The following is a 25,567-nucleotide window of genomic DNA, read 5'->3' as shown; positions in this document are numbered from 1 at the left end:
CCAGACTTCATATAAAATTTACATGTATTGTGTATACATAAAAGTGTTAACTGTGAAACTAACATAGTGTTGAAGATTTGGCTTTTAATCCATTCGTATTTTGGTGTGGCTTTAAGAATTTTGTGATTTAATGAAGCAACTGAATTTTAGATGGAGGGTACTATCAAGTCCGATTGCATATCTTAGATGCAGACAAGGATATTTTTACTGTCTTTTTACTTTAACCATCCATGAGATTGAATTTATAAACAAGCCTAGTCACCATTGCCATCTCGAACACTATTAAGGAACCAGATTGATTTTTGTTTGTCCGCCAGCCAAAATGATCAGTTATTTCGAAGACATGACAAGAAATTCTAACTTCAGCCTGGAGTTCTTTTAGGTTCTGATCTCAGTCTGCAGCGCCACCAGCTTTGCAAAAAGCAAGCACACCATAAAAAAAAAACCATATCTTTTCACTGTAGCTGTTTTTATTTTCTACAAAAGTATGTAGAGTCTCCTAGCAATAACTTTTAGCTTATAGTTCACAGTGATTGAAAGAACATTCTGTACACATGAGCTCAGTCAGCATTCTGAAGCTTAGCAAATATAGTTCTCATTACATGTGGCAGTAATCAATTTAAAAGTTTGTGCTGTTAGTTTTTTCACATGTGTTTGGCATACTGTATGTGCAGTGCTCATCATTAGAATTACTCCCAGCAAGAGTTTTGTTGTGACTCCAGGAGTGAAAAAGGCAGGTTATTAGTGTTACTTAAAAGCTCAGTTGTCACTCTTCTATTCTTCTGCAAATAGCTAGCACTGATAAGGAGCTAATTATAAACATCACCAGTAGTTAATAACTTGGTAATATGTTTGTTTTTCTCTCATTAGGTTGTTCCCAGTTAGAAAAAAAATATTCCTTAAACACACAGACTCAGCGGCACTATCAGGCAGTAATTGTATTGTACACATAGAATTTCCCCTACCGACATATACTGATTCTTTAAAATAAGTTATGGCAGAACCTGCATTCCATACATACCATAAAACATTGTCTCCCTTCAGCTTTGCATAGAGAACTCCCAAATCCTGCAGCCCTTACTCAGGCAGAAATTAAAGTGAGTCTTGCCTGAGTAAAGGCTGGAAGATTTAGCTCAATGGGAATTATGCCAATGGAATGTTTTATATCCATCCAGTACATCCCTGATACACAAAGGAGTCTATTCTTGTTTACTCTATGGAACATTTAGGTAGGTAGGGCTTTTCTTGAATCCCTTACACACTGCTGGTGGAATTGACCCCACAGAATAAAGAGTTGGCAATAGACATAAGATCTGGAAAAATGTGTTAGGACAAATTGACAATAATATCCTAGAGCATTCTGTACATCTCATTATTCCAAACTTAGCCAAGATTGTAGGCCCTTGGCACTGAAATTCATTCCCCCACCACTCTGCCACCCTTTGAGTCAGTTGACCTTCAGAGAACAGTGTAAGGTTCTCCCTTCTCTCAGCCTTTTGCCCGGGTTGGATTTTGGAGGAGGTATTGTATATGGTGAGTGTTGTGTTGGAGTCTTTCAGTGTTGACATTAGTCAGCAAGCTTTTTGTTCTTTTTTTTAAATGGGTGGCGGCATCCAGAGACTATGTCCTACATCAGGCATTGAACAAATTAGGTACAGGGTAAAATTTTTATACTTGTTTAAAATAACCTGTGACAATGTAAAACTGAAATAGCTTTTCCATCTTTTGCCATCACTCGTGTGTTTATTATTGTAGGGTTGCCATAAAGCTGGGACTGCTGCCATTGAAAATTTTTCTTTAGGAAAAGAAAGCATTGGAAATATAAAAAAAAAATGCATACAAAGGGGGTATATGGAATTCACAATAAGATAAGGAGAAGACAAGGTAGTTTAAATGAGGGTCTACCTGTCAATACCATATCTGTTCAATATTAACTATTTGATAGCTGGTGACACAGTAAGTTAATGGTACAAAACCCATTGAAGTCAATGGGAGTCTTTCTGTTGACTTCAGCATGCTTTACATAAGGTCCTAGCCTTACACCTGTGAAAATCTAAATTTTAAAATAGCTTTGGTTCCAGTTTGGAATGAGTTTGGTGATCTCAGCTTAGTCTTTATTGGAGGTTGTTCTGTGTCACAAAATCAGCATGGAGCTTGGCACAGTTCAGAAAAGCATAAGGCAGCCTCAAGTCTGAAAAAAGTAGATCAGGACTGAGGAACATTGATTCAGCTTTGTGGGGAAGAGTGAAGAGAACGGGAATCTCTCCCGAGTCAATGCCGTCAATGTCACTAAACTTAACCCAGTTGGTCTCTTCCCATGCTACCGAGAAATATACCAAGAGAGAAATATCTTTGTATCCTTTCAGCATATACAGTATTGTATGTTTTGCTGTTTCAGCTCTACAAAACGCCTCAAATCTGTGGAGGATGAAATGGACAGTCCTGGTGAAGAGCCATTTTATACAAGCCAAGGACGCTCTCCAGGAAGTGGCAGTCAGTCAAGTGGATGGCATGAAGTAGAGCCAGGTAAGACACGGCTTTCAGGAGTCATAGGACATTTTCTCCAGTTTTTCAATTTCGTTATCATAAGAGAATATTGTATAGAAAGGCTATAAATAAAACCCCTATGATTTGTGCTGAAATGGTCAGTCTAATGAAAATATTGCAATAGTTTGATTGCTCCTGCAGCTGCAAATGTTTTCGCAGTGTGTCACTGTATTTGGGCCAAGCATCTGAAGTATTTGAATAAGGCAGCAAAAGATATGCTCTCCTTCTCTGTCAAATTGTCCATATCCAATCATGGAATATTACTGATAACAGCTTGGCAAAACACAGCACCTGTCCCAGCTGTGGAGCACATTTCATTCTGTTGTAAAATGCCATTATATATTTGTTTACTCTGCAATGGGTTTTTAAGAGACTCATTATGAGTTGCTGTTGTATTCATCCATAATGGTGTGAAGTTTGATAGGAGACTCTATGCTGAAATACACCTCTACCCTGACATAACGCTGTCCTTGGGAGCCAAAAAACCTTAGTGCGTTATAGGTGAAACCGCGTTATATCAAACTTGCTTTGATCCGCCGGAGCGTGCAGCCCCGCTCCCCTGGAGCGCTGCTTTACCACATTATATCCAAATTTGTGTTATATTGGGTTGCGTTATATCGGGGTAGAGGTGTACATATCATTGGATGTTGGAGTTAAGAACTTTAAGGGGGAAGCCATGCCTTTTCCTGATGAATTTTCCTTGGCTTGTGTTATTTACTTAATGTCTCTTGATCACCTAGCTTGGTATCATCTGGGTACTCAGTAGTAATGAAAACATTTTCCTGGCACGATGGCAGTTAGTAGGCAAAATAATGCCACAGATCTCTGTTCTAGATAGGGATTTTATTGCTAATTATTATTAATACTAATTTATTGAATATCAACAAAGTGTTTTTCGTCTTTCACCTTCTAACATTTTACCAGGTCATCCATATATGGTCCTAAGGGATTAGTCCTTTGTGTTTTATATATTTTAATATAATTTTACTTAGATTTAAAATAATAAAGATGTCTAACCAATGGTCTAGGCACCCTAATATAATTAATGATACAGCTGTACAATTATATTATACCTCAGCACCATTAAAATCAGTTCTGCAGGCACTTGGCTGGCCAGCCAGCCACCTACTACCTTCATCATCTCTGAAGCATATCCACAACCTTCTCCAAAAGCACATCAAACAGATGTCTTTTGCAGCATGCCTGGAAAGCCACCAAATTCAGCTATTTCAGACCAGGGAGGGAGCAAGTTTCAGAGTCTCAGAGCTGACAGAACATCCTGCCAACAGCCTCCCTCTCTTTTATAATGAGCTGGATCCAGTCTAAGTGCTCCTGCTGACCACAGCTGTGGCAGTATAGCATGGAGAGAAAGGCAGTCCCTCAGGTAGGCCAGCTCCAAGCCATGTAGGGTTTTATACGTCGTAACCAACACCTTAAAATCCACCCAGAGACACAAGGGCAGCCAACACAGATCCTGGATCACTCTGGTCATGTGCCCCCAGTGAAATGTCCTGTTCAGTAAGCAAGCCACTGCATTCTGCACCAGCTTCAGTCTCCACATAGTTTTAAGGGGTAGCCCCATGTAGAGTGCATTGGTGTAGTCTGATCTTGAGGTGACAGAAAGCACAGAAACAGTGGCAAGGTCTGTGTCTGAAAGGACTGCAACCTCCTAGCTAGACGCAAACCGGGTCACTGCTGTAACATGATCGTCAAACAGCAGCATGGGCTGTAGACTCACTCCTAAATTGTGAATACGGTACTATCAACTAATGGCAGACATACTGCTTCAATGGAAGGGGTTGATATTATCTCCTCCCTGTTCTCCAGCAACATCCCCCAACCCACCTTCATCACCTCAGTATGATCTGGTCTGAGCTCCAGCCAGCGTGCCTTCAAACAGTGGTTGAGGTGCTGAACAGCATAGTTCCAAATGAGAGAAGATAGTGACGTACAGTTGGGAGTTACCAGCATGCTGAAAACACTGACCCCATGCCCCCTTACAAATGTTCCTAATGGCCTTTTATGCCTGTTGAACAAGAGAGATGACAGAATGCCACCCTGCAGCACCCCACATAGCTCCACAGGAAGAGGAGCAATTGTCCACAGCTACCTGCTGAGAGAAGAGAACAAAACACTGAAAAGTGGCCTGGTCCATTCCCAACAGGTTCTCAGGCAAGTCAGTAGCATTTCATGATCAAGCATATTAAAGGCAGCTGATAGATCTAATAATACCAGCATGGAATCCTGGTTTTCATCCGTCGCCAGGAGGCGACCACTGACCAATGCACCAGGGCAATCTTTATGTCATAGCCAGGTCAATACCCAGATTGACAAGGGTCAAGGAGATCACAGGCATCTAGACACGGTGATAATTGTCTTGTCACAACCTTCCCACAATCCTACCTAGAAAGGGAAGATGTGATATTTGTTGATAATTAGCAAGATTGTCAGCACCCCGTGATGACTTCTTGAGCAAAGGCTGCACTCCTGTTTCCTCCAAAACAATAGGCAGCCTGCCCCCTCTAAAAGAGGTGCTGACAGTGTCCACAAATAAGGAGACCAGCACTTCCCCACGGGCCTTCCCCATCAAAGAAGGATGTGAATCCAAAGGACAGGTTTCAGGACAAAGGTCTCCCAACACTTCCAGTACCTCAGGGAGTATCACTGGCTGAAACTCCAGCAGAGAAGAGAAGGCCTTTGTTCCCTCAAGACCAGGCTCAATCACCACAGAAGCAAACAGGCCATCCCTAATCTGATCAGTCTAGTCTGCAGAATAGCAAACAATTTCTTCACAACAGGAGGGACTCAGACCAGCTATCGAGCTGAAACTATCCAGATGTACCAGACTCTCTGTCACCCAGATCAAATCTGCTGTCTGAGATGTTGCGGATGCTGTGGAGGAGAAAAATAATTGTCCCTTTGCCTCCTGCACAGCAATAGCATAGCAGTTAAAAAGAAATATTTACGCTACAGCTGGTCAGCCTCAGCACAAGATTTCCACCACTGGTTCTCTAGCCATCTCCCTGTCGCTTCATTTGTTTCAGACCATCTATAAACCAGGCTTACCTCTGAGAACGAAGCCAGCAAAGAGAGCACTTCGGGGCCACCTCTTCAATAGTGGAGGACAAAACCCTATAATCATGTCCTACAAATGCATCAAAAGAGTGGTCTGCCAGCAGAACAAGAGTCACCATGAGACCTCTGTATAACAGAAAGCAACAGTTTACATCATATTTTGTTTTAATATATAATATATCGTAAGTCACATGTGGCTCTGAAATCAACATTTGGTCCTTCATGTTTGACATGGATGCTTTCGTCTCAACCACTACAGAATGCTTTATGAGTCTCCAACAGGGCAACTGCCTAGAAAATATATTGGCCCACTGAAAAATATAGAAATGGGATCAACATCCCTTATTACTTTGTATATTGCCAGAGTATTGCTCCTGAAAGAATAGTAACCTTGCCCTGTTTCATTGTTGCCTTGCCCTGTTTCAGTTACATCCTTTCTGCTCTCTATATTGTCCAAATAAGACCCTTACTGTTTATTTAATCCCACAATTGACATTAAAAAAATTCTACATTTTTAACATATAATAATCACTTTGGGTTTTAATGTTTAATTCATCTGATTGACATCTGCAAAGGGAGCTTAAACACAGAAACCATCTTAATAGTTGGTTAACCATCAAAGCCCAGAGCAATTATACTGTATACAATGGTAAATATGTTTACAACAGAACCCGTTGCTACTGTGAATATTTCTGATACTATTAACTCAGGCTGGTCACTGTTGAGAGTTTAGCATGTGTTGTCAGTAGCATAGGAGTGATTTGTTGAGCAAGATTTTCTTACATCCCATCAAAACATGTCCCATTGGATGATCTGTCCATGATCAACATGGGAACATGTTGATTACTTCCCTTGAGGAAAGGGGAAGGTTGGATAGCTGTGTGGGACTATCTCCCTGAATGTGCCTTTGGGGAAAAGACAGGTGTTGAAGACAGCAGCCACCGCCGGCCACACCCAGTTCCCCAGAGGACCCACATAAAAGGTAATACAGCCCCAGACTGAATAAGGAGACCCATCTAGGCACAGCTTCTTATCCTGTATCTAGGAGTAGAAGGAGCCTGCATGTATGTGCAGATTCTTGGGGAATCTGCATGTGTTTGGGCATTTGATTAGTTGTGAGGAGAAGGGAGCAGCATGTGCATGAGAGAGATTTGGGGGATGCAAAGCATGAAAGAGAGAGAGAGAGAGAGACAGTGTATGTGTGTGTGATCTGGTGAATGGAGAGAAAGAGTTTTTGTCGGGAGAGGCAGAAGATGAAGAATGAGAGATTTCACAGAGATTTGGAATAGGGGTCATGAGAGAGGAAAGAAATGATAGCAAGAGGATTGAAACTTGGAAGGAGGAAGAGAACACAATGTGGAAAAAGAAAGATGGAGGGGGAAAGGAGAGAACAATTATTACATCATATAGAAAACATGATAGTGAAAAAAGACAGAGGCAAAAATAATGAGATATGTATGAGAAAAAAGGAAAAATAGTGTAGTGACCAGAGAAAGAAAAGAACAAATACAAGGGTGAGAAAGTAAATGGTTAAAAGTTTTTACTTGGAAAGGGAAGATTCAAAAGAATGCAATAAATAACTAAATTAACAACGTTTCTGAAAGCAGTGCATGCTGGGGACAGAAGTTTGCCTAGGGCTACCCATGGCTGGCTATCCTGCCTCTCTCCCCATTTGCTCTTTTTATATTGGTGCTGTTTGTGGTCCCTTCTGACTTGTTTTTCTGTGGTTGGACCTGTGAGTGGGTCCATTGAGGGTCGGCTGTGGACTCAAGGGGTGCCTGAAAAATGGCTGGAGATCAGAACAGCCTTGCTCCCACCCTGCAGAAAGCAGCACAAAGCTACTCTGAGACTGCTACTCCAGACTATGAGGATGGATAGTACCCCCTGCTTTCCAAAGGCTTTGGATGACTTCATCTATGCTCTGTGCAACCCACCAGCCACATGTATTGCCCATCCACAATCCCTCCCCTGCACTCCTGCTTTAAAGGGCTGCGTTGGGTCTCAGCTCCTTGACAAGTAAGTTGTGTGCGGAGCTCTGGACACCGGGTCTGCACCCGCTGCGCCTTGGCAGCACGGCATTTCCACTGCATTCTGGTCTGCGTGAACCCAAGGAAAGGTCCAGATCACAGAGCACTCTGTGTATTGCATCTGGGGAACTTTTCACAAACAAGTGTATGGTGCTTTATTTATGCTTCAGACACGACAGCCAAAGCAAAAACCAACATTAATTCCATGTTCCTTGTAGTGTACGCGTCGAGTCTCACATCCATTTGCCTGCACTTGAATGCTTCTGGGGAGCTCTGAGGCCTAAAAAGACTGGAGTCTGCCAGAAAAGATGAATTTCCTTTCACAACAGGAAGGCTTGGGAAGTAAAACAAAGCAGACATGTAGTAAATTACTTCTGGTTTTCAAATACCTTTTGCAGTATTCTCCTTACCGTTACTTTATCTCAGCACTTTCAGTACATAACTCTTGTTAACTGAGAAGAAAGGCAAGAGAGAAGATAAAGATGATGTTAGGTAAGAAAACCAGGGAATAGCAAACTGGCTTTGGACTTGGGTACAGGCGTTGGCTTTTGTTCAGTTCTGTTTCAGCTGTATTTTGTAAACTGGTTTAAAGGCATAATTCCTAGTAAATGCTTACAGCTTCTGTTTTTGGTTCCATCCTGATCAAAATGCACCCTGTAAGCAGGAGCGCCGCCAGCTTTTTCATAGATTCATAGATTCTAGGACTGGAAGGGACCTCGAGAGGTCATCGAGTCCAGTCCCCTGCCCGCATGGCAGGACCAAATACTGTCTAGACCATCCCTGATAGACATTTATCTAACCTACTCTTAAATAGCTCCAGAGATGGAGATTCCACAACCTCCCTAGGCAATTTATTCCAGTTAGGAACTTTTTCCTAATGTCCAACCTAGACCTCCCTTGCTGCAGTTTAAGCCCATTGCTTCTTGTTCTATCCTTAGAGACTAAGGTGAACAAGTTTTCTCCCTCCTCCTTATGACACCCTTTTAGATACCTGAAAACTACTTTCATGTCCCCTCTCAGTCTTCTCTTTTCCAAACTAAACAAACCCAGTTCTTTCAGCCTTCCTTCATAGGTCATGTTCTCAGGACCTTTAATCATTCTTGTTGCTCTTCTCTGGACCCTCTCCAATTTCTCCACATCTTTCTTGAAATGCGGTGCCCAGAACTGGACACAATACTCCAGCTGAGGCCTAACCAGAGCAGAGTAGAGCGGAAGAATGACTTCTCGTGTCTTGCTCACAACACACCTGTTAATACATCCCAGAATCACGTTTGCTTTTTTTGCAACAGCATCACACTGTTGACTCATATTTAGCTTGTGGTCCCTATAACCCCTAGATCCCTTTCTGCTGTACTCCTTCCTAGACAGTCTCTTCCCATTCTGTATGTGTGAAACTGATTTTTCCTTCCTAAGTGGAGCACTTTGCATTTGTCTTTGTTAAACTTCATCCTATTTACCTCAGACCATTTCTCCAGTTTGTCCAGATCATTTTGAATTATGACCCTGTCCTCCAAAGCAGTTGCAATCCCTCCCAGTTTGGTATCATCTGCAAACTTAATAAGCGTACTTTCTATGCCAATATCTAAGTCGTTAATGAAGATATTGAACAGAGCTGGTCCCAAAACAGACCCCTGCGGAACACCACTCATTATGCCTTTCCAGCAGGATTGGGAACCATTAATAACAACTCTCTGAGTACGGTTATCCAACCAGTTATGCACCCACCTTATAGTAGCCCCATCTAAATTGTATTTGCCTGGTTTATTGATAAGAATATCATGCAAGACCGTGTCAAATGCCTTACTAAAGTCTAGGTATACCACATCCACAGCTTCTCCCTTATCCACAAGACTCGTTATCCTATCAAAAAAAGCTATCAGATTGTTTTGACACAATTTGTTCTTTACAAATCCATGCTGGCTATTCCCTATCACCTTACCACCTTCCAAGTGTTTGCAGATGATTTCCTTAATTACTTGCTCCATTATCTTCCCTGGCACAGAAGTTAAACTAACTGGTCTGTAGTTTCCTGGGTTGTTTTTATTTCCCTTTTTATAGATGGGCACTATATTTGCCCTTTTCCAGTCTTCTGGGATCTCTCCCGTCTCCCATGATTTTCCAAAGATAATAGCTAGAGGCTCAGATACCTCCTCTATTAGCTCCTTGAGTATTCTAGGATGCATTTCATCAGGCCCTGGTGACTTGCAGGAATCTAACTTTTCTACGTGATTTTTAACTTGTTCTTTTTTTATTTTATCTGCTAAACCTACCCCCTTTCCATTAGCATTCACTATGTTAGGCATTCCTTCAGACTTCTTGGTGAAGACCGAAACGAAGAAATCATTAAGCATCTCTGCCATTTCCAAGTTTCCTGTTACTGTTTCTCCCTCTTCACTAAGCAGTGGGCCTACCCTGTCTTTGGTCTTCCTCTTGCTTCTTATGTATTGATAAAAAGTCTTCTTGTTTCCCTTTATTCCCGTAGCTAGTTTGAGCTCATTTTGTGCCTTTGCCTTTCTAATCTTGCCCCTGCATTCCTGTGTTGTTTGTCTATATTCATCCTTTGTAATCCGTCCTAGTTTCCATTTTTTATATGACTCCTTTTTATTTGTTAGATCATGCAAGATCTCGTGGTTAAGCCAAGGCGGTCTTTTGCCACATTTTCTATCTTTCCTACCCAGCGGAATATCTTGCTTTTGGGCCCTTAATAGTGTCCCTTTGAAAAACTGCCAACTCTCCTCAGTTGTTTTTCCCCTCAGTCTTGATTCCCATGGGACCTTACCTATCAGCTCGCTGAGCTTACCAAAATCCGCCTTCCTGAAATCCATTGTCTCTATTTTGCTGTTCTCCCTTCTACTCTTCCTTAGAATTGCAAACTCTATGATTTCATGATCACTTTCACCCAAGCTGCCTTCTACTTTCAAATTCTCAATGAGTTCCTCCCTATTTGTTAAAATCAAGTCTAGAACAGCTTCCCCCCAGTAGCTTTTTCAACCTTCTAAAATAAAAAGTTGTCTGCAATGCGGTCCAAGAATTTGTTGGACAGTCTGTGCCCCGCTGTGTTATTTTCCCAACATATATTTGGATAGTTGAAGTCCCCCATCACCACCAAATCTTGGGCTTTGGATGATTTTGTTAGTTGTAAAAAAAGCCTCATCCACCTCTTCCACCTGGTTAGGTGGCCTGTAGTAGACTCCTAGCATAACATCACCCTTGTTTTTTACCCCTTTTAGCCTAACCCAGAGACTCTCAACATTTCCGTCTCCTATGTCCATCTCCACCTCAGTCCAAGTGTGTACATTTTTAATATATAAGGCAACATCTCCTCCCTTTTTCCGCTGTCTATCCTTCTTGAGCAAGCTGTACCCCTCCACACAAACATTCCAATCATGTGTATTATCCCACCAAGTTTCAGTGATGCCAACATTGTCATAGTTGTGTTTATTTATTAGCACTTTATTAGCAGTTTTTCCTGCTTATTACCCATACTTCTCGCATTTGTGTATAGGCATCTAAGATACTGATTTGATCTTGCCTCCCAGTTTTGTCCTGACCCTCCTTTCTCTCTGCCAATATAGCCCACACTCCGTCTTGTTTCTGACCCATCTCCCAAATCTCCATGTTCCCCACTTACCTGTGGGCTTTGCTCACCTGTCCCTAGGCAGCGGAAGGTCCTGCCCCAAAATGCCACTCCCCACAGAGGCGGCGGAAGGTCCCGCCGCCGGAATACCACCACGGTCACCGCCCCGCAAATTGTAGCGCCCTAGGCGACCACCTAGGTCGCCTAATGGGTTGCGCCGGCCCTGCCTGTAAGGCTGAAACACATACAACTGTATTCCACTTGTGCATTTTTCTAGTGCGTTCTCTAATGCAATACAGATGTGACATCTACTGTACCTTCTCAGGCATTTTTGTGGTGTTCTTTACTGTATATTAGCAATTTCAGTTTCAGATTTCTCAGTCAAGTTTCTTGTATTTATAGACTGGGGGTGGGAATGCTGATTAAAGTGTAATCCTCACAGTATTCTAATAATCAACCTTGCCGGCACGGGGAAGAGCAATCTGCATCTTCCTGTGTCAATCTGGTCCTTGTTTTCCCCACAAGGGCATTGACTCCAAGGGAGTCAGGATGTTTGCACTGCCTGAAATCTTTTGGGGTTCTGATGGGGAGAATTTTTAAGTTCCACAGGGGATGCACTGGATCAACATGAAATCTCTCTTCAAACAGCACGTGCTGGCCCTGCGTTCTACTTCCCTCCTGTTGAAAGGATGTTTGTGCTGTTTTGCGTCACTGCAGCCCATTCTCCTTCTCTCCCCTAGTGGTTTTTCTGACACCAGGGACTCTGTGCAAAGGCCTCAGATGTGAGAAAGAGCAAGCAATTGGATTGCAGTCCAAATTGCATTGGAATTCATTCAGTGCAAAGCAGCACCAACACAGTATTAAAGCATAATGTTTTTATTGCATGAGTGAAATATGTATTGTACAGTTATAATACCTCATGGAATTAAACCATTACATAAGCCCATAATAAATGACAACGCCCATGCTAGATCACATTAGTTCTTCAAGTGCTCATCCGCATATATTCCACTCTTATTAGTCAGAAATGAATCGAGGACTTCATACTTGCCTAGTGGGTATCAGAGTAGGCATATGTCCTGGTACCTTTCTCCCTCACCCCCAGGCCCTTTTCCATATAACAGTCCATCATGACACCATTGAAACCCTTGGAGTTTATGCACAAGCTCCTAAAAGGAAAGAGAAGAACCCAGCAGACAGACTGTCATCAAGTTCCTTTTACCACCAGAGAGCCTCAGTGCCTCCAAGAAGGAGGCTGTGTGCTTCAGCCTCTGCAATCTCCTCCCACACTACAGCTACATCAAAATGGTTGAGAATTGCTCCATATACAGTGCGTTCTCCCTGCCATTTGGGAATCGCCTTCATTTTTTCCAGGAGTCATGGAACCTAAGAACATCCAACCCCTAGGTTTCAGAGATAGTCTCAGTCAGATATTCTCTGCGGTTCTGTGCTACTATCCCTACTTCCCACTTTTCAGGGACCCCTCTGATGAGAGACTGTTTCCTCAGGAGGTGGAGTAACTTCTGTCTCTCAGCACAAGAGAAGAAGTTTTTCTGCAGTTTAGGGGGAAGAGTTTTTATTCTGATTACTTCCTAAAATCACAGAAAGTCTCAATACCTTCTTCTACTTCCACTTCAGAATGGTAACTGTAGCTTCTGTAATGCCATCACTAGATCTATAGGACTGTTTTGTGACTCTCAATCTGCAAGATGCCAGCTTCCACATCTCCATACAGCGGGCACACAGAAAGTACCTAAAGTTTTAGACTCATAGCCTGTGTTGCTTTCCTACCAATGATCCAAGGACTGACAATTCAAATTATGACTGACAGTGGTCATGTTTTTTACAAGTAGGCAGGGGAGGAGCCCAATTGTCTCCTCTATGTTGGGAAGCAGTTCAGTGATGAAACTGGTTCGTTCAGGATCACGTATTTCCCATAGAACTACATCTCCCAGGTCAGCAGATGGCTCTAGCGGACCCTCTGACCAGACAATTTTTGTCATACCATGAGTATGATCAAGAATTGTGTTGTCAGATGCATCTTCCTCAAGTAAAAAGAAGAACAGGAGTACTTGTGGCACCTTAGAGACTAACAAATTTATTAGAGCATAAGCTTTCGTGGACTACAGCCCACTTCTTCGGATGCATATAGAATGGAACATATATTGAGGAGCTATATATACACACATACAGAGAGCATAAACAGGTGGGAGTTGTCTTACCAACTCTGAGAGGCCAATTAATTAAGAGAAAAAAAACTTTTGAAGTGATAATCAAGCTAGCCCAGTACAGACAGTTTGATAATAAGTGTGAGAATACTTACAAGGGGAGATAGAGTCAATGTTTGTAATGGCTCAGCCATTCCCAGTCCTTATTCAAACCGGAGTTGATTGTGTCTAGTTTGCATATCAATTCTAGCTCAGCAGTCTCTCTTTGGAGTCTGTTTTTGAAGTTTTTCTGTTGTAATATAGCCACCCGCAGGTCTGTCACTGAATGACCAGACAGGTTAAAGTGTTCTCCCACTGGTTTTTGAGTATTTTGATTCCTGATGTCAGATTTGTGTCATTAATTCTTAACACGGCTGTTACTCTGAAACCTTCCTCAAGTAGGATCATCCATCAATATTTGCAAACCCAAGGCATTTCTCAAATTCTGCTTTAAAAAAGGAGGTGTAAGCACATGATCATTGTCGGATGCATTCCTCACTCAGTGGTCCCCAGGGATGAGATGTGCTTACCCTCCAATCCCTCTGACTTCCAGTGTGCTCAGAAAGTTCAGACAGGACATTCACAGTCATCATGATAGCACCTGCCTGGCTAAGGTAATTTTGGTACCCAGATCAGCTGCTCCTATCAGTTTGTCCACCAAAACCCTTGCTTCTTCTACTGGACTTAATATCTCAGGACAGTAGGAATATTGTATATCCAAATTCAGTCTCTCTCTACCTGGCAGCTTGAACTATTAGATGTCAGACCCAGAAAGATCATGTTCCTCAGATATCCAGATCATTTTCATTCAAAGTAGAAGAATTCCACCAGGCTAACTTGGGCTGCTAAGTGGAAGACATTTGGGATTTGGTGTGAGCAACAACAATTACAACATAGTGACTCCCAGATCCCTGCTAATTTGGATTATTTGTGCACTCTAAAGAGTTCTAATTATGCCTAGTAAAAAACACCTGGCAGACATATCTGCATATCACACTCCCAACTCCATCCCATTCGAAGCTACACATTTCTCCCTGACTGTAGTTACATTTCTTAAGGGCCTTATGCACATTTTTCCATCAGTCAAAGAAACTCCTCTTCTTAATGTGCTCCTGGCAAGTTTAATGGGCCCCCCCATTGGAACCACTGGCAATCTGTTCCCTGTTGTGCCCATCTTCTACTTTTAATGGCAATCACAACGGAAAGGAAAACATCCTTTTAATGACAGTCACATCTGCCAGAAGAATTGGGGAAATGCAAGCTCTCATGGCAGACCTTCCCTATATAGTATTCTGTAAGGATAAAGTATTACTCATTCCGTCTCAAGCTCTTGCCTAAGGTACTCATGGATTTCCACTTCAACCAAATGATTCATTTACCAGTATTTTTCCTTAAGCCACGTTAAGCACTCTTTACATATTCTCAGAGCCTGATCCTTTTATTTTAAAAGGATCAAACCCTCCAGAGTTTTCTCAAGGCCATTTGTAGCATTTGCTGACAAAATGAAAGGTCAAGCGATATCAGCACAGAGACTATCCAAGTGAGTATCGGGATGTTTTAGCTAGTTTAGATCCCCCAGCTCGGTTTAGGGCTCATTCCACTAGGGCTCAGGCAGCTTCTGCAGATTCCATCTCAGACATGCTTTTTTAAATTTTTTACTAAGCATTATTCCCTCATGGAAGCATCGAGGTATGAAGCTTCTTTTTTTCAGAGCTGTGCTGCAATCTGTGTTGAAGTAGACACCTTCACATCAGGTCTTCTTCTTCAACGCTTAGCCAGATCGTGGGACGTAGCGATCGTTCGCCACTTGGTCTGTTCCTGCGCAACCGCAAAGGCTTGACGGCCTGAGAGTCCAACATTGGAACAGACTTGATGAACCCATGTAATAGGGGGGTCTGCCTCTGGGCCGCCTCTACCCACATCAGGTCACTGCTTGTAAATAACTAAGAGTAGAATATGAATAAGTACTCAAAGATGAAAGAAAAGTTACTTATTTTACTTTAACTGGAATTCTTCAAGATGTGTTGTCCATATATATTCTATGACCTGCCCTCCTTCCCCTCTACTATGGAGTCCTATAACATCTGGATTTTACAGTGGCGAAGGAACTGAATGGCTGTTGGACCCACACTGCCCTTTATGCCCATGGTACAGAATATGATGACATTCACGGTGCATGCATGGCCCCAATGCACACCACTGGCCAAAAGATCCCAATCTTGAATGCATGGGGCACACGCATACCAAGAGTGCAATACATATTCACATAATGAAGAACTCCAGTTTCCGTGAGGTAAATCATTTTTCTTTCCTAAATGGTTTTTGCTTTCATATCGTTTGGATCCGAATGCCTCCTTATCCTTGCAGTTTGCATAACAGTATCTCAATACAAGCTGCCCAACAGCTTTCAAGAATGTAAGATTTTTCTTTACTTCTAAGAGCAATACTACTTATCAACTTTTTTTCTGAAATACCATATCAGCAGTCTACAGTTCCTGCTGCTATAAGTTTAATGTGTTTGTAGGAGCACTTAGCATCAAGTCTTTTATATCACAATCTATTACTCACAGGTGCTACATGATACAGGATTGTGTTAGCACTTTATAGATCTTTTATCAGATAAGTGTATGTGTTTCTGTGCCAGGCAATCAGAATGAAACTTCTGCATGACTACCGAGTTACTACCTGACACAAGTTAAAAAATAATACAACCTTTCCACACCTGCTCTTTTATGGATAAGTTAGAGTCTGATTGGCTGAGGCCAACAAAAGATCCAGAACTAAATGTAAGCCAGCAAAAATGCAGCATGGAAATATTGATGCTTTGAGCATCAATATTTTTCAGTAAAATTCATCAGGTAAAATGTTTAACTTGTTTGCTATTATAAACAGTAGTTGTGACAGTGAATTATCACTGGATCAATGTCTCAGCTTTTCTCCTGAAATGTATGTAGCAAGAGACCATTATCCTATGGCCACATTCCATTCCGTTGGAATTATCTCTCCAGAATCATGGCAGTTAGAGATGGAAAAACCTGTTGGATCCTCCAGTCCATCTCTTTGCAGTACAGTAATATTTTTAATGAATTCCTGAGTTTATATTTAAGAGTCGTAAATTATTGGGTTTCCATATCTCCCCAAGGAGTGTTGTCAACCTGTGTCAAGTGATATTCAGTCAGTTTTAATAATAATGCTCTTATATGGAAATGTCCATCTATAGATCTCGTAGCGCTTACCCGCCCTTTGTTAATTCACTTCAGAGAGGTACTCAGTTCAGCATGAGCCAAGGAAGGTCAATCAGTGAAGTGCTGTAGCTCTGTTTTTTACATCTGATTCCAAAATGTATGGGGTGCTTCATTTCAAACATGGGTTCATTTGAGAATGGCCAACCTGTGTATAAATCCCAGGATAAGATTACAGTGGGAATGATTCTGGTAAGGGGGTTGCACCTCAGATTTCCAATGTAAACTGAGCTCCTGACTGGCCTGATGTTTGGGTCATTCAGACATATTATGCTGGTGACCTCATCATCCATGTGGACAATGGATCTCATGGGCACCATGACAGCCATAGGACCATCTGAGATGCCTTCTGGCTCTACATGCAAGTGGCATATTCTGAGTCTTGTTTTCAGATGGGTTCGTGGAAAATTATACCTTAATCAGGGTTAAATCATTACCTCCTCCAGGATGAAAACAAGACTCACCTTTGCTCCTATCTTGGTGCAGGACCTGTGTCATAAATCCATCCTCAGCAGTCTGTGGACCCAATTAGGCTTTAGATTTCTTTAAGGGCTGAGTTTTATTCTGCCACCCCCTTCTGTTTAACAGATGTTGGGGAGACAGTTAATGGTTTGGGCTGCAATTCCATTACTGTGTGGATGGTTTACAGCCCCAAGACTCCTTATTATCAGAACAGGAGGTTGTTGAGAAAGGGGCATGAAAAGGCATCACCGCTAGGCAAAAGCACCCTCTTCCCTCTGACTTTAGCTGAACATGTGTGGCCATTTCTTGCTGATTCAGAACTGATGTTGCTGCTTTGTGAACTCCAAATTGGACCGCTGCAATGCATCTGCCCTTGAAGACCATTTGAAAACTACAGCTTGTGCAGAATGTGACCGATTGCGTAGTTTTGACAGCTGGGTTGCTTTTTACTAACAGTCTTTGGGTCTGAATAGGTAGGAGACAGAGGGAGTGTTTTTGGTAGAGAGCATTCTACTATGGAATGTTGGTCCAAAAGAGTTCAGGTATCCTGGCCCGTCAGGGCATGGGGAAGTATTAGTCACTTGCTCATGCAGTTACTAGGATGGAAGGATTGTGAGAACTGAACTAGGTGTATTTTGGAGCAGGTGGCAAATCTTAGTTAGCTTAGTTGCCAACATGTAGTGCATGCTGCTTCAATTTTTTGTGCGCTGATGCATTTTATAGAATAGATAAACAAAATATTCACACAGTTTGTTCCCTAGGGATACACAAGTCCAAACAGAGAAGCTACCTAAAAGACAGAGGAGAGCGCAAATGATCTGAATATTCTTATTTACACAGGTGGGGGAGGGAAACACAGGGTGGCCTAGTGGTTAGAACAAATGACTGTGGGATCCTTGGGTAGGTTTCTTGACCTCCCTTTGCATCAGTGAAGGCATCTGTGAAACTTTGTGAAAGAAGCTCACCACAAAACAGATGTAGGGCTATCTTGGGTAAATAGATTACCAAAAAAAAAAAAAAAGAGAGAGAGAGAGAGAAAAATGACACATTTTACAAAACGCAGCTGTGTAAATATTGTGTGGGGCAGGGAAGAGTTGGAGAGGTGTAACACACACCCTTTCTTTTTTTTGCAGAAGTTCTGCTCTGTGCACTGTTTATTACCATTACCAGGACAACCATCACTATATGGCATGGCACACAGTGCAGCTACTGTATCCCATACATAGACTTTCATCTTTTTTTTAAAAGGGGGGAAAACAAGCCTTATTTTAAAGTAAACATGTTTTCAAAATAAAAATGTGCAAAGGGATTGGGGAGAACAGAGAGGGAAGGATTCTAGAATGGGAAGAGGAAGCATCTCCCTTTTTTTCTTCTCTGAGCTCTCTATTTGTTCCTCCTATGCTGTTTATGTATGAAATAAATTAAATAAATAAATTAATGGAGATATCCCATCTCATAGAACTGGAAGGGACCTTAAAAGGTCATCGAGTCCAGCCCCCTGCCTTCACTAGCAGGACCAAGTACTGATTTTGCCCCAGATCCCTAAGTGGCCCCCTCAAGGATTGAACTCTCAACCCTGGGTTTAGCAGGCCAATGCTCAAACCACTGAGCTATCCCTCCCCCCTGACCTTTTGAATTAATCAATCCAGGTGCCTGTTGCCCTTTTTCTTTTCCTCAGCTCTCACTGCATTTACAACCCATACATTTCATCCACATACACCCAAATCTTCATATACACATCTACCCATAGCCCTAAATGCTGCCCAGCCCACCTGGTTGATGGGCTTTGGCCATGCTGATCTAAGAACAATAGGAAAGGAATGAATCCTCCCTATCAACCTGGCAGCTTAGTACTACTACAGTTGCCTACTACCATTATACGGGCTGTAGTAGCAGCTAGGCACAATTGCACCCCTTCCTGGGGGTTTAAGCCTGGGCACCCGTGCAATCCCTGGAATGCCAAGTGTCACTCTTCTGCCATTCCCCTGTATTTAGGACTTTCTGTCACAAGAGCAGAGAAGGCAGCATTTAGCCTTTAAACACTGTTCATTTTCTTTTGTCCTGTAGCGCCATGTAAACTCATAATACAACATGGATGTGTTCGACACCGATCTGCAGCACATAGCTGCTGGAATGTTATTGCAATAACAGTGGTACCTCTGTCATACAATAATACAGAGAAGATTCAGTGCACCCACAGCTTCTATTGACTTCAGAAGGAGTTATGTTATAGGTGCTCAGCAGCTCTGGAAATCATGCCTTTTTTATATATAATGAAAATAGTAGAATCATAGAATATCAGGGTTGGAAGGGACCTCAGGAGGTCATCTAGTCCAATCCCCTGCTCAAAGCAGGACCAGTTCCCAACTAAATCATCCCAGCCAGGGTTTGGTCAAGCCGGGCCTTAAAAACCTCCAAGGAAGGAGATTCCACCACCTCCCTAGGTAACGCATTCCAGTGCTTCACCACCCTCCTAGTGAAATAGTGTTTCCTAATATCCAGCCTAGACCTCTCCCACTGCAATTTGAGACCATTGCTCCTTGTTCTGTCATCTGCCACCACTGAGGACAGCCGAGCTCCATCCTCTTTGGAAGCCCCCTTCAGGTAGTTGAAAGCAGCTATCAAATCCCCCCTCATTCTTCTCTTCTGGAGACTAAACAATCCCACTTCCCTCAGCCTCTCCTCATAAGTCATGTGCTCCAGACCCCTAATCATTTTTGTTGCCCTCCGCTGGACTCTTTCCAATTTTTCCACATCCTTCTTGTAGTGTGGGGCCCAAAACTGGACACAGTACTCCAGATGAGGCCTCACCAATGTCGAATAAAGGGGAACGATCACGTTCCTTTATCTGCTGGCAATGCCCCTACTTATACAGCCCAAAATGCCATTAGCCTTCTTGGCAACAAGAGTACACTTTTGACTCATATCCAGCTTCTTGTCCACTGTGACCCCTAGGTCCTTTTCTGCAGAGCTGCTACGTAGCCATTCGGTCCCTAGTCTGTAGCAGTGCATAGGATTCTTCCGTCCGAAGTGCAGAACTCTGCACTTGTCCTTGTTGAACCTCATCAGGTTTTTTTTGGCCCAATCCTCTAATTTGTCTAGGTTCCTCTGTATCCGATCCGTACCCTCCCGTGTATCTACCATGACTCCCAGTTTAGTGTCATCTGCAAACTTGCTGAGAGTGCAGTCCACACCATCCTCCAGATCATTATAAAGATATTAAACAAAACCGGCCCCAGGACCGACCCTTGGGGCACTCCGCTTGATACCAGCTGCCAACTAGACATGGAGCCATTGATCACTACCCGTTGAGCCCGACGATCTAGCCAGCTTTCTATCCGCCTTACAGTCCATACATCCAACCCATACCTCTTTAACTTGGCGGCAAGAATACTGTGGGAGACCGTATCAAAAGCTTTGCTAAAGTCAAGGAATAACACATCCACTGCTTTTCCTTCATCCGCAGAGCCAGTTATCTCATCATAGAAGGCAATTAGGTTAGTCAGGCATGACTTCCCCTTGGTGACTCCATGCTGACTGTTCCTGATCACTTTCCTCTCCTCTAAGTGTTTCATAATTGATTCCTTGAGGACCTGCTCCATGATTTTTCCAGGGACTGAGGTGAGGCTGATTGGCCTGTAGTTCCCCGGATCCTCCTCCTTCCCTTTTTTAAAGATGGGCATTACATTAGCCTTATTCCAGTCATCCGGGACCTCCTAATAATAGGAGGTCGTAGAAGTAATAGTACTTCTCTTATTCTGTTACACCAAACCACTTGCCATATTTTTAGTGTGACACACCAAAAAACATGCCAGCGGAGGCCCTTGTTGCTCAGAAACTGTAATTATTTAACAAATTAAAAGCGTATTTTCTTCCCTCAGATACATGCACACAGCATTCAGTTACTGCACCCACATACCAGAACACTGGAAACCCACCCAAATCAGACTGAACCTGAAATCCTTACTCACAAGAATAGCACCACTGAAGTCAGTGGGACTACTCATATGAGTAAGGGTTGCAGGTGAAGAGCAATCTGGGGAGGAATGATATTTTATTTTAAAAGTAAGGAGCTCTTGCAACCAATGGACATTTTGAAAAATTATACACGTATAGATTACCTTTTATTTATACTCCATATAAAACATCCTGTTCTAAGTGCACATTTGTCTATAGCAGATTGTAGTTGTATCATTAATGCATTACCCTGCTCTGAACAGAAGAGAAGTCTTTTAGATGTAGTCCAAATTTAACCCTATCCTGGGTCTTGCCTTAATTGTTCACTTAAAGAACAACAAACACAATACAAACATCTTCCTAAGCTTTCACCTAAACATGGCTGTTCCCAGATGTGCATGTAGTAGGTTTGTGGTGGTAGTTGGCCACTCCATGTTTCTCTGTCTCTATCCTTAGTTCTCCCTTCTTCAGAGACACACCAGAGCCTTTTAGATTGAGAACTAATTGGGCACACCTGATCTAAACTTCCTGGGACTTAGTGAAAGTACTTCTGAATCTCAATACAGAGTTCAGACATTGGCCATCAAGATGACTTATTGGAAGCATCCTACTTCTTTGTGCAGAGTCCTAGGTTCTGCTTGTATGGTATTTTGAGAATTAAAAAAAAATATTTTTCAAAAATTCCAGCTGAAACTTCTTGTGCAAGTTCTCAACCGAGCAGTGAACTTTACGCAAAGTTTTAAATAAATTTCATGGCCTGTGAAAAGAAGCCCATCATCTTGAAATCTCATAATTGGGGGGGAATGAGGGGGAGTTAGGAGGAGTTAGGAGTTTAAAGTAGTCTTAAGTACTGCACATGCCACAGAGTCCCTCTGCTAACAGCTGTGATTTTACAATATCACTTTCCTACTTTCAAAGTGTTTTCCTTTATGTTGCTATGTGAAAGTCGCACATGAACCAAAAGTAGCACTGACTCTGCAGGCTAAACAGTGACATTGACTGTATACAAAGTGCTGTTTTAATGCACAAAGTAAATAACCTGAAAAGACTGAGAAAATATTTTTCTCTCGTCTCTTTCAGCTGCTGTAATCTTGGGTATATTACTTGTAAAAACTAGTAGGTTAAAAAAAACCAGACATGCTTTTTAGATTGACTGCATCACTTTAAAATGGTTAAGAATTGATTTGCCAGACTCTTGGGGAAATGCTGTAATGTTTTTGGCTGTTTCCTACTTTCTGCTGCCAGCTAAAAGTACCATCTGGCTTGTTTGGGGCCTTACCCTGTCTCAGGTGCTTCCAAAATTCTCCCCAACTAGTGGATCATTTCATTGGGCTGCTGTGACTGCTACACTCAGCATGTGTCCTAGACTGGGAATCCTACTGCTTCTGTTTTCTGCCATCTTTTTAACTGTGGTGTATATGTTTGGGCACAGATCTTACTGCCTCTCTTGAGGACATTTGCATCATTGTCAGCTGCACATATTAAATTGATATGCAGAGCTCACAAACATGTATTCCATCTTTTGTCCCTTTGTTTGTACAATTGTTCCAGTTTTAATTCTTCTTTGACACCTGGAATATCACAAAGCTGTTGATAATCTGCTGGCTACTGAGGAAAATGACATTGATAGAAGGATAGTGTGTGTCAAACTTGTATCTAGACAATTGCAGGCATACTACATGCTCTCATAGCTCTAGGAATCCTAAATCCATTACTAATCTGGAGTGCCAAATGTGGCAGTGTGCTGCACTGTCATTCCCTCACTAGAGCAGACAACAGTCACTTATAATTGATTAGAAAAAAGTATTGTTTACTTCTACTGTATGCTATATTGGGTTGTCTGATGCAAGTCAGTATTTAGTTCATGCTTACTGCCATTTTGTGAGGAAGTAAGGGGCTGTAACAAAATGGCGTCTACAGTTAACTCCTTATTTCTAAATGAACTAATGCCCCAGTGTACACATTTCTACATAGGCATAAGAATATTCAGGGGAACTAAACTCAGGAACCATTCTTTTGATGTGATCATATTTAAAGATTTGAGGTGCTTTGACATATATACAGTTGTAGGTTATAGTGTCCTGTTTTTAAAATGATCTGTACCGTATATTGCTGACTTAATTTTCTTGTGCATTCATTTCAATCTGTGTTCCAAAGAATGCTGAGACCATAGTTTAGTAAATACCAGGTAGCTATTATATATTGGTAGAATGTTACATCATGGCTCTTTCTTGTTTGTAAGATTATATTGTTCACTATATAAACCTTTCTCACTATTTACATTCTTCTAGAAGTTTGGGGTTCCTTGTATGTTGGTATAGTAGCATGAGTTTCAAGAGTCGATAACATGATTCTCTGTATTTGAAAGACTTGGGAGATGGCTGTGTATAGTTTTCAGTAAAAAACCTGAATGGTTCTGTTAGGTATTAAAAGTTCCAAAAGCTGTGCTGAAGTGAAAAGGAAGCACCACAGGATGACATTTTTATTTATTTGTGCCAAGTTAGAATGTGTGTGAGTGGGTGAAAATTTTAAAAGCTGTAATCTAGCTCTTTTAACAGAGAGATAGAAAAATATGCAGAATATGTGGCTTAGAATATTAGATAAGCTACAGTGTGTTAATCAAACATTTTCATGATATGAGGGCAGTTAAGAAAACAGTACAATTTTTACTAATTGCGCTCGTAAGTAAACGGATCTATCATTACATTGTCATGAAGAGTGACATTGAGCAGAAACACCCTGCTAATCCCTAGAAGATAAGTATTTAACGTAATTAGACAGACACTGTCTCCTTTGTTGAACGTAGCATTAATCATCACGAAAAGTCCAACTTTATCCAAGATGGCTTTTTCTGATATGTCAATGTATTAGATAGCTTCTTACGCTATTTTGTGAAGAAATGACGACTACAACTGCATAGTTTTCCCTGATTACGTCTCTTGCTGTTTGATGAGCCGACATGTATATTCTTATTAGCAAATGTTACATTCTATAACCATTAGTTGTTTCTAGGCCTAGAAAGCTACACATATTTGAGTTATTGAACTATTTAACATATTCAGCCTAAGGAATATCAAAGAAGCCTTTACTGTGTTCTGTCTGACAGGTTGATGTATCTTCGACTCTTTATATATGGCACTACAATAGTTTCATTGTTGTGGAATAAACAAAAAGTTTCTTGCCTTGTATTGTAGCTCATAACATCACACAAAAGAGAGCCTCTTTCTATGAAAACTCTCAAAGTTAAAATGATGAAAAATGTTGCCACCTTCCAGAATTTGTCGGCACTACATTCCCCTCCTCCCACCATTGCTTGTAATTTCTGCTGTGAAATGCCGTCTTGTTATGAACTGGTATCAACTTGGATCAGTGCACAGCTGTATCTTCCCACCTTCTCAGTGGCTCAGAAGGCTTTCAAGGGAAAGAATAGGGTTTAGTCAAAGATGACAGCAAGACTTCGCTAAGTAACAGGTGGAGGTCAAGCCAGTTTATTTGTTGGGATGAACAGAGTACAGAGATGAAAAATCAAATGCTTTGCCATAATAAGGTTTAGAAAGAAAATGCTGACTGGTCTCAGCTTTGATTCCAGCTGACAGAACATTTTCTAGTGTTCATTACTTGATTTCACAGTTCAGACCATTTTAAGAGGCTTAAAATTATATTTCTGCACTCCTCTGTAAAACTCAATTGCTCTTTAAATTTTTGCTTTAAATAAAGTTACAGGGGCTCCTTAATATGTCAGTTGTACATTTTGACAATTGTAAAGACAGTATGCCATCAATAAACTACAAGATGATACAAGAACATATGTCTGATTATTCTTTTTTTGTACATGAAGTAAAATTGATCATCTAGCACAAACTTGATTACAAATTTTAAAACAACTTAAATTAGAAATTCCAACTTTAAAAGAACATTTAAAATATGTAAGCATGAAGTTTAAGGAGTCTTCTGCCATTGGTACATATGGGATTTGTGTGTATAACTTCCACTAATATTAATGAGGAAACATCCTGTGTGTTTGCATTGAATCACAAAGATCTGGAGAGCCAAATCACGAATGGAAATCGCAGCAAGGCACAAAATAATCAGTGTGACATTCTGACACTGCGTCACCGTGTTTGCGTTGTGCCCATCTATTGCTGTCATGGATTATCGATGCAACATCACAAAAGAATTTCAGGAACCCTAACTGCAATACTGTTGTGGGTCTTTGTGTGTGCTAGTCTAATTTTCCTGCTTTCCCTATCCCGGGATGCTGAAAGGAGGAAGTAGGTGTTTCTCCTTTCGTTCCCTCTTGCCTCTACCCCCAATTCCTTCCTTGCTACTTGGCTGGACTGGTAGGGAGTAGCTCTGATCTGTTTGCTCAGCATTCCCCCCTCCTACTCTCATAACACAGGGAATGCCTCTGTGTTTGAACTCTGCTTACTCTAGGTAGAAAAAGCAGAATCACTAAACCCTTGGATGCTGTAA

General features: G+C 41.7%; 1 protein-coding gene across 5 annotated transcripts in view; it reads left to right on the top strand.

The window, feature by feature from the left end:
- The window catches only part of NFIA (nuclear factor I A), a 308,432-nt gene that overhangs the window by 212,489 nt on the left and 70,376 nt on the right, over positions 1-25,567 (top strand). For all 5 annotated transcript variants that reach the window (XM_034779865.1, XM_034779867.1, XM_034779866.1 and 2 more), the window contains exon 6: positions 2,399-2,526. In XM_034779865.1, the coding sequence (XP_034635756.1) occupies positions 2,399-2,526 (128 nt within the window). The remainder of the gene's footprint in view (positions 1-2,398; positions 2,527-25,567) is intronic.

This window comes from Trachemys scripta, chromosome 8, assembly GCF_013100865.1.
Source record: "Trachemys scripta elegans isolate TJP31775 chromosome 8, CAS_Tse_1.0, whole genome shotgun sequence".
In the NCBI taxonomy this organism is placed as follows: Eukaryota; Metazoa; Chordata; order Testudines; family Emydidae; genus Trachemys; species Trachemys scripta.
Note: the sequence above shows the minus strand (reverse complement) of the source record. Positions and strands in the feature narration are given on the sequence as shown.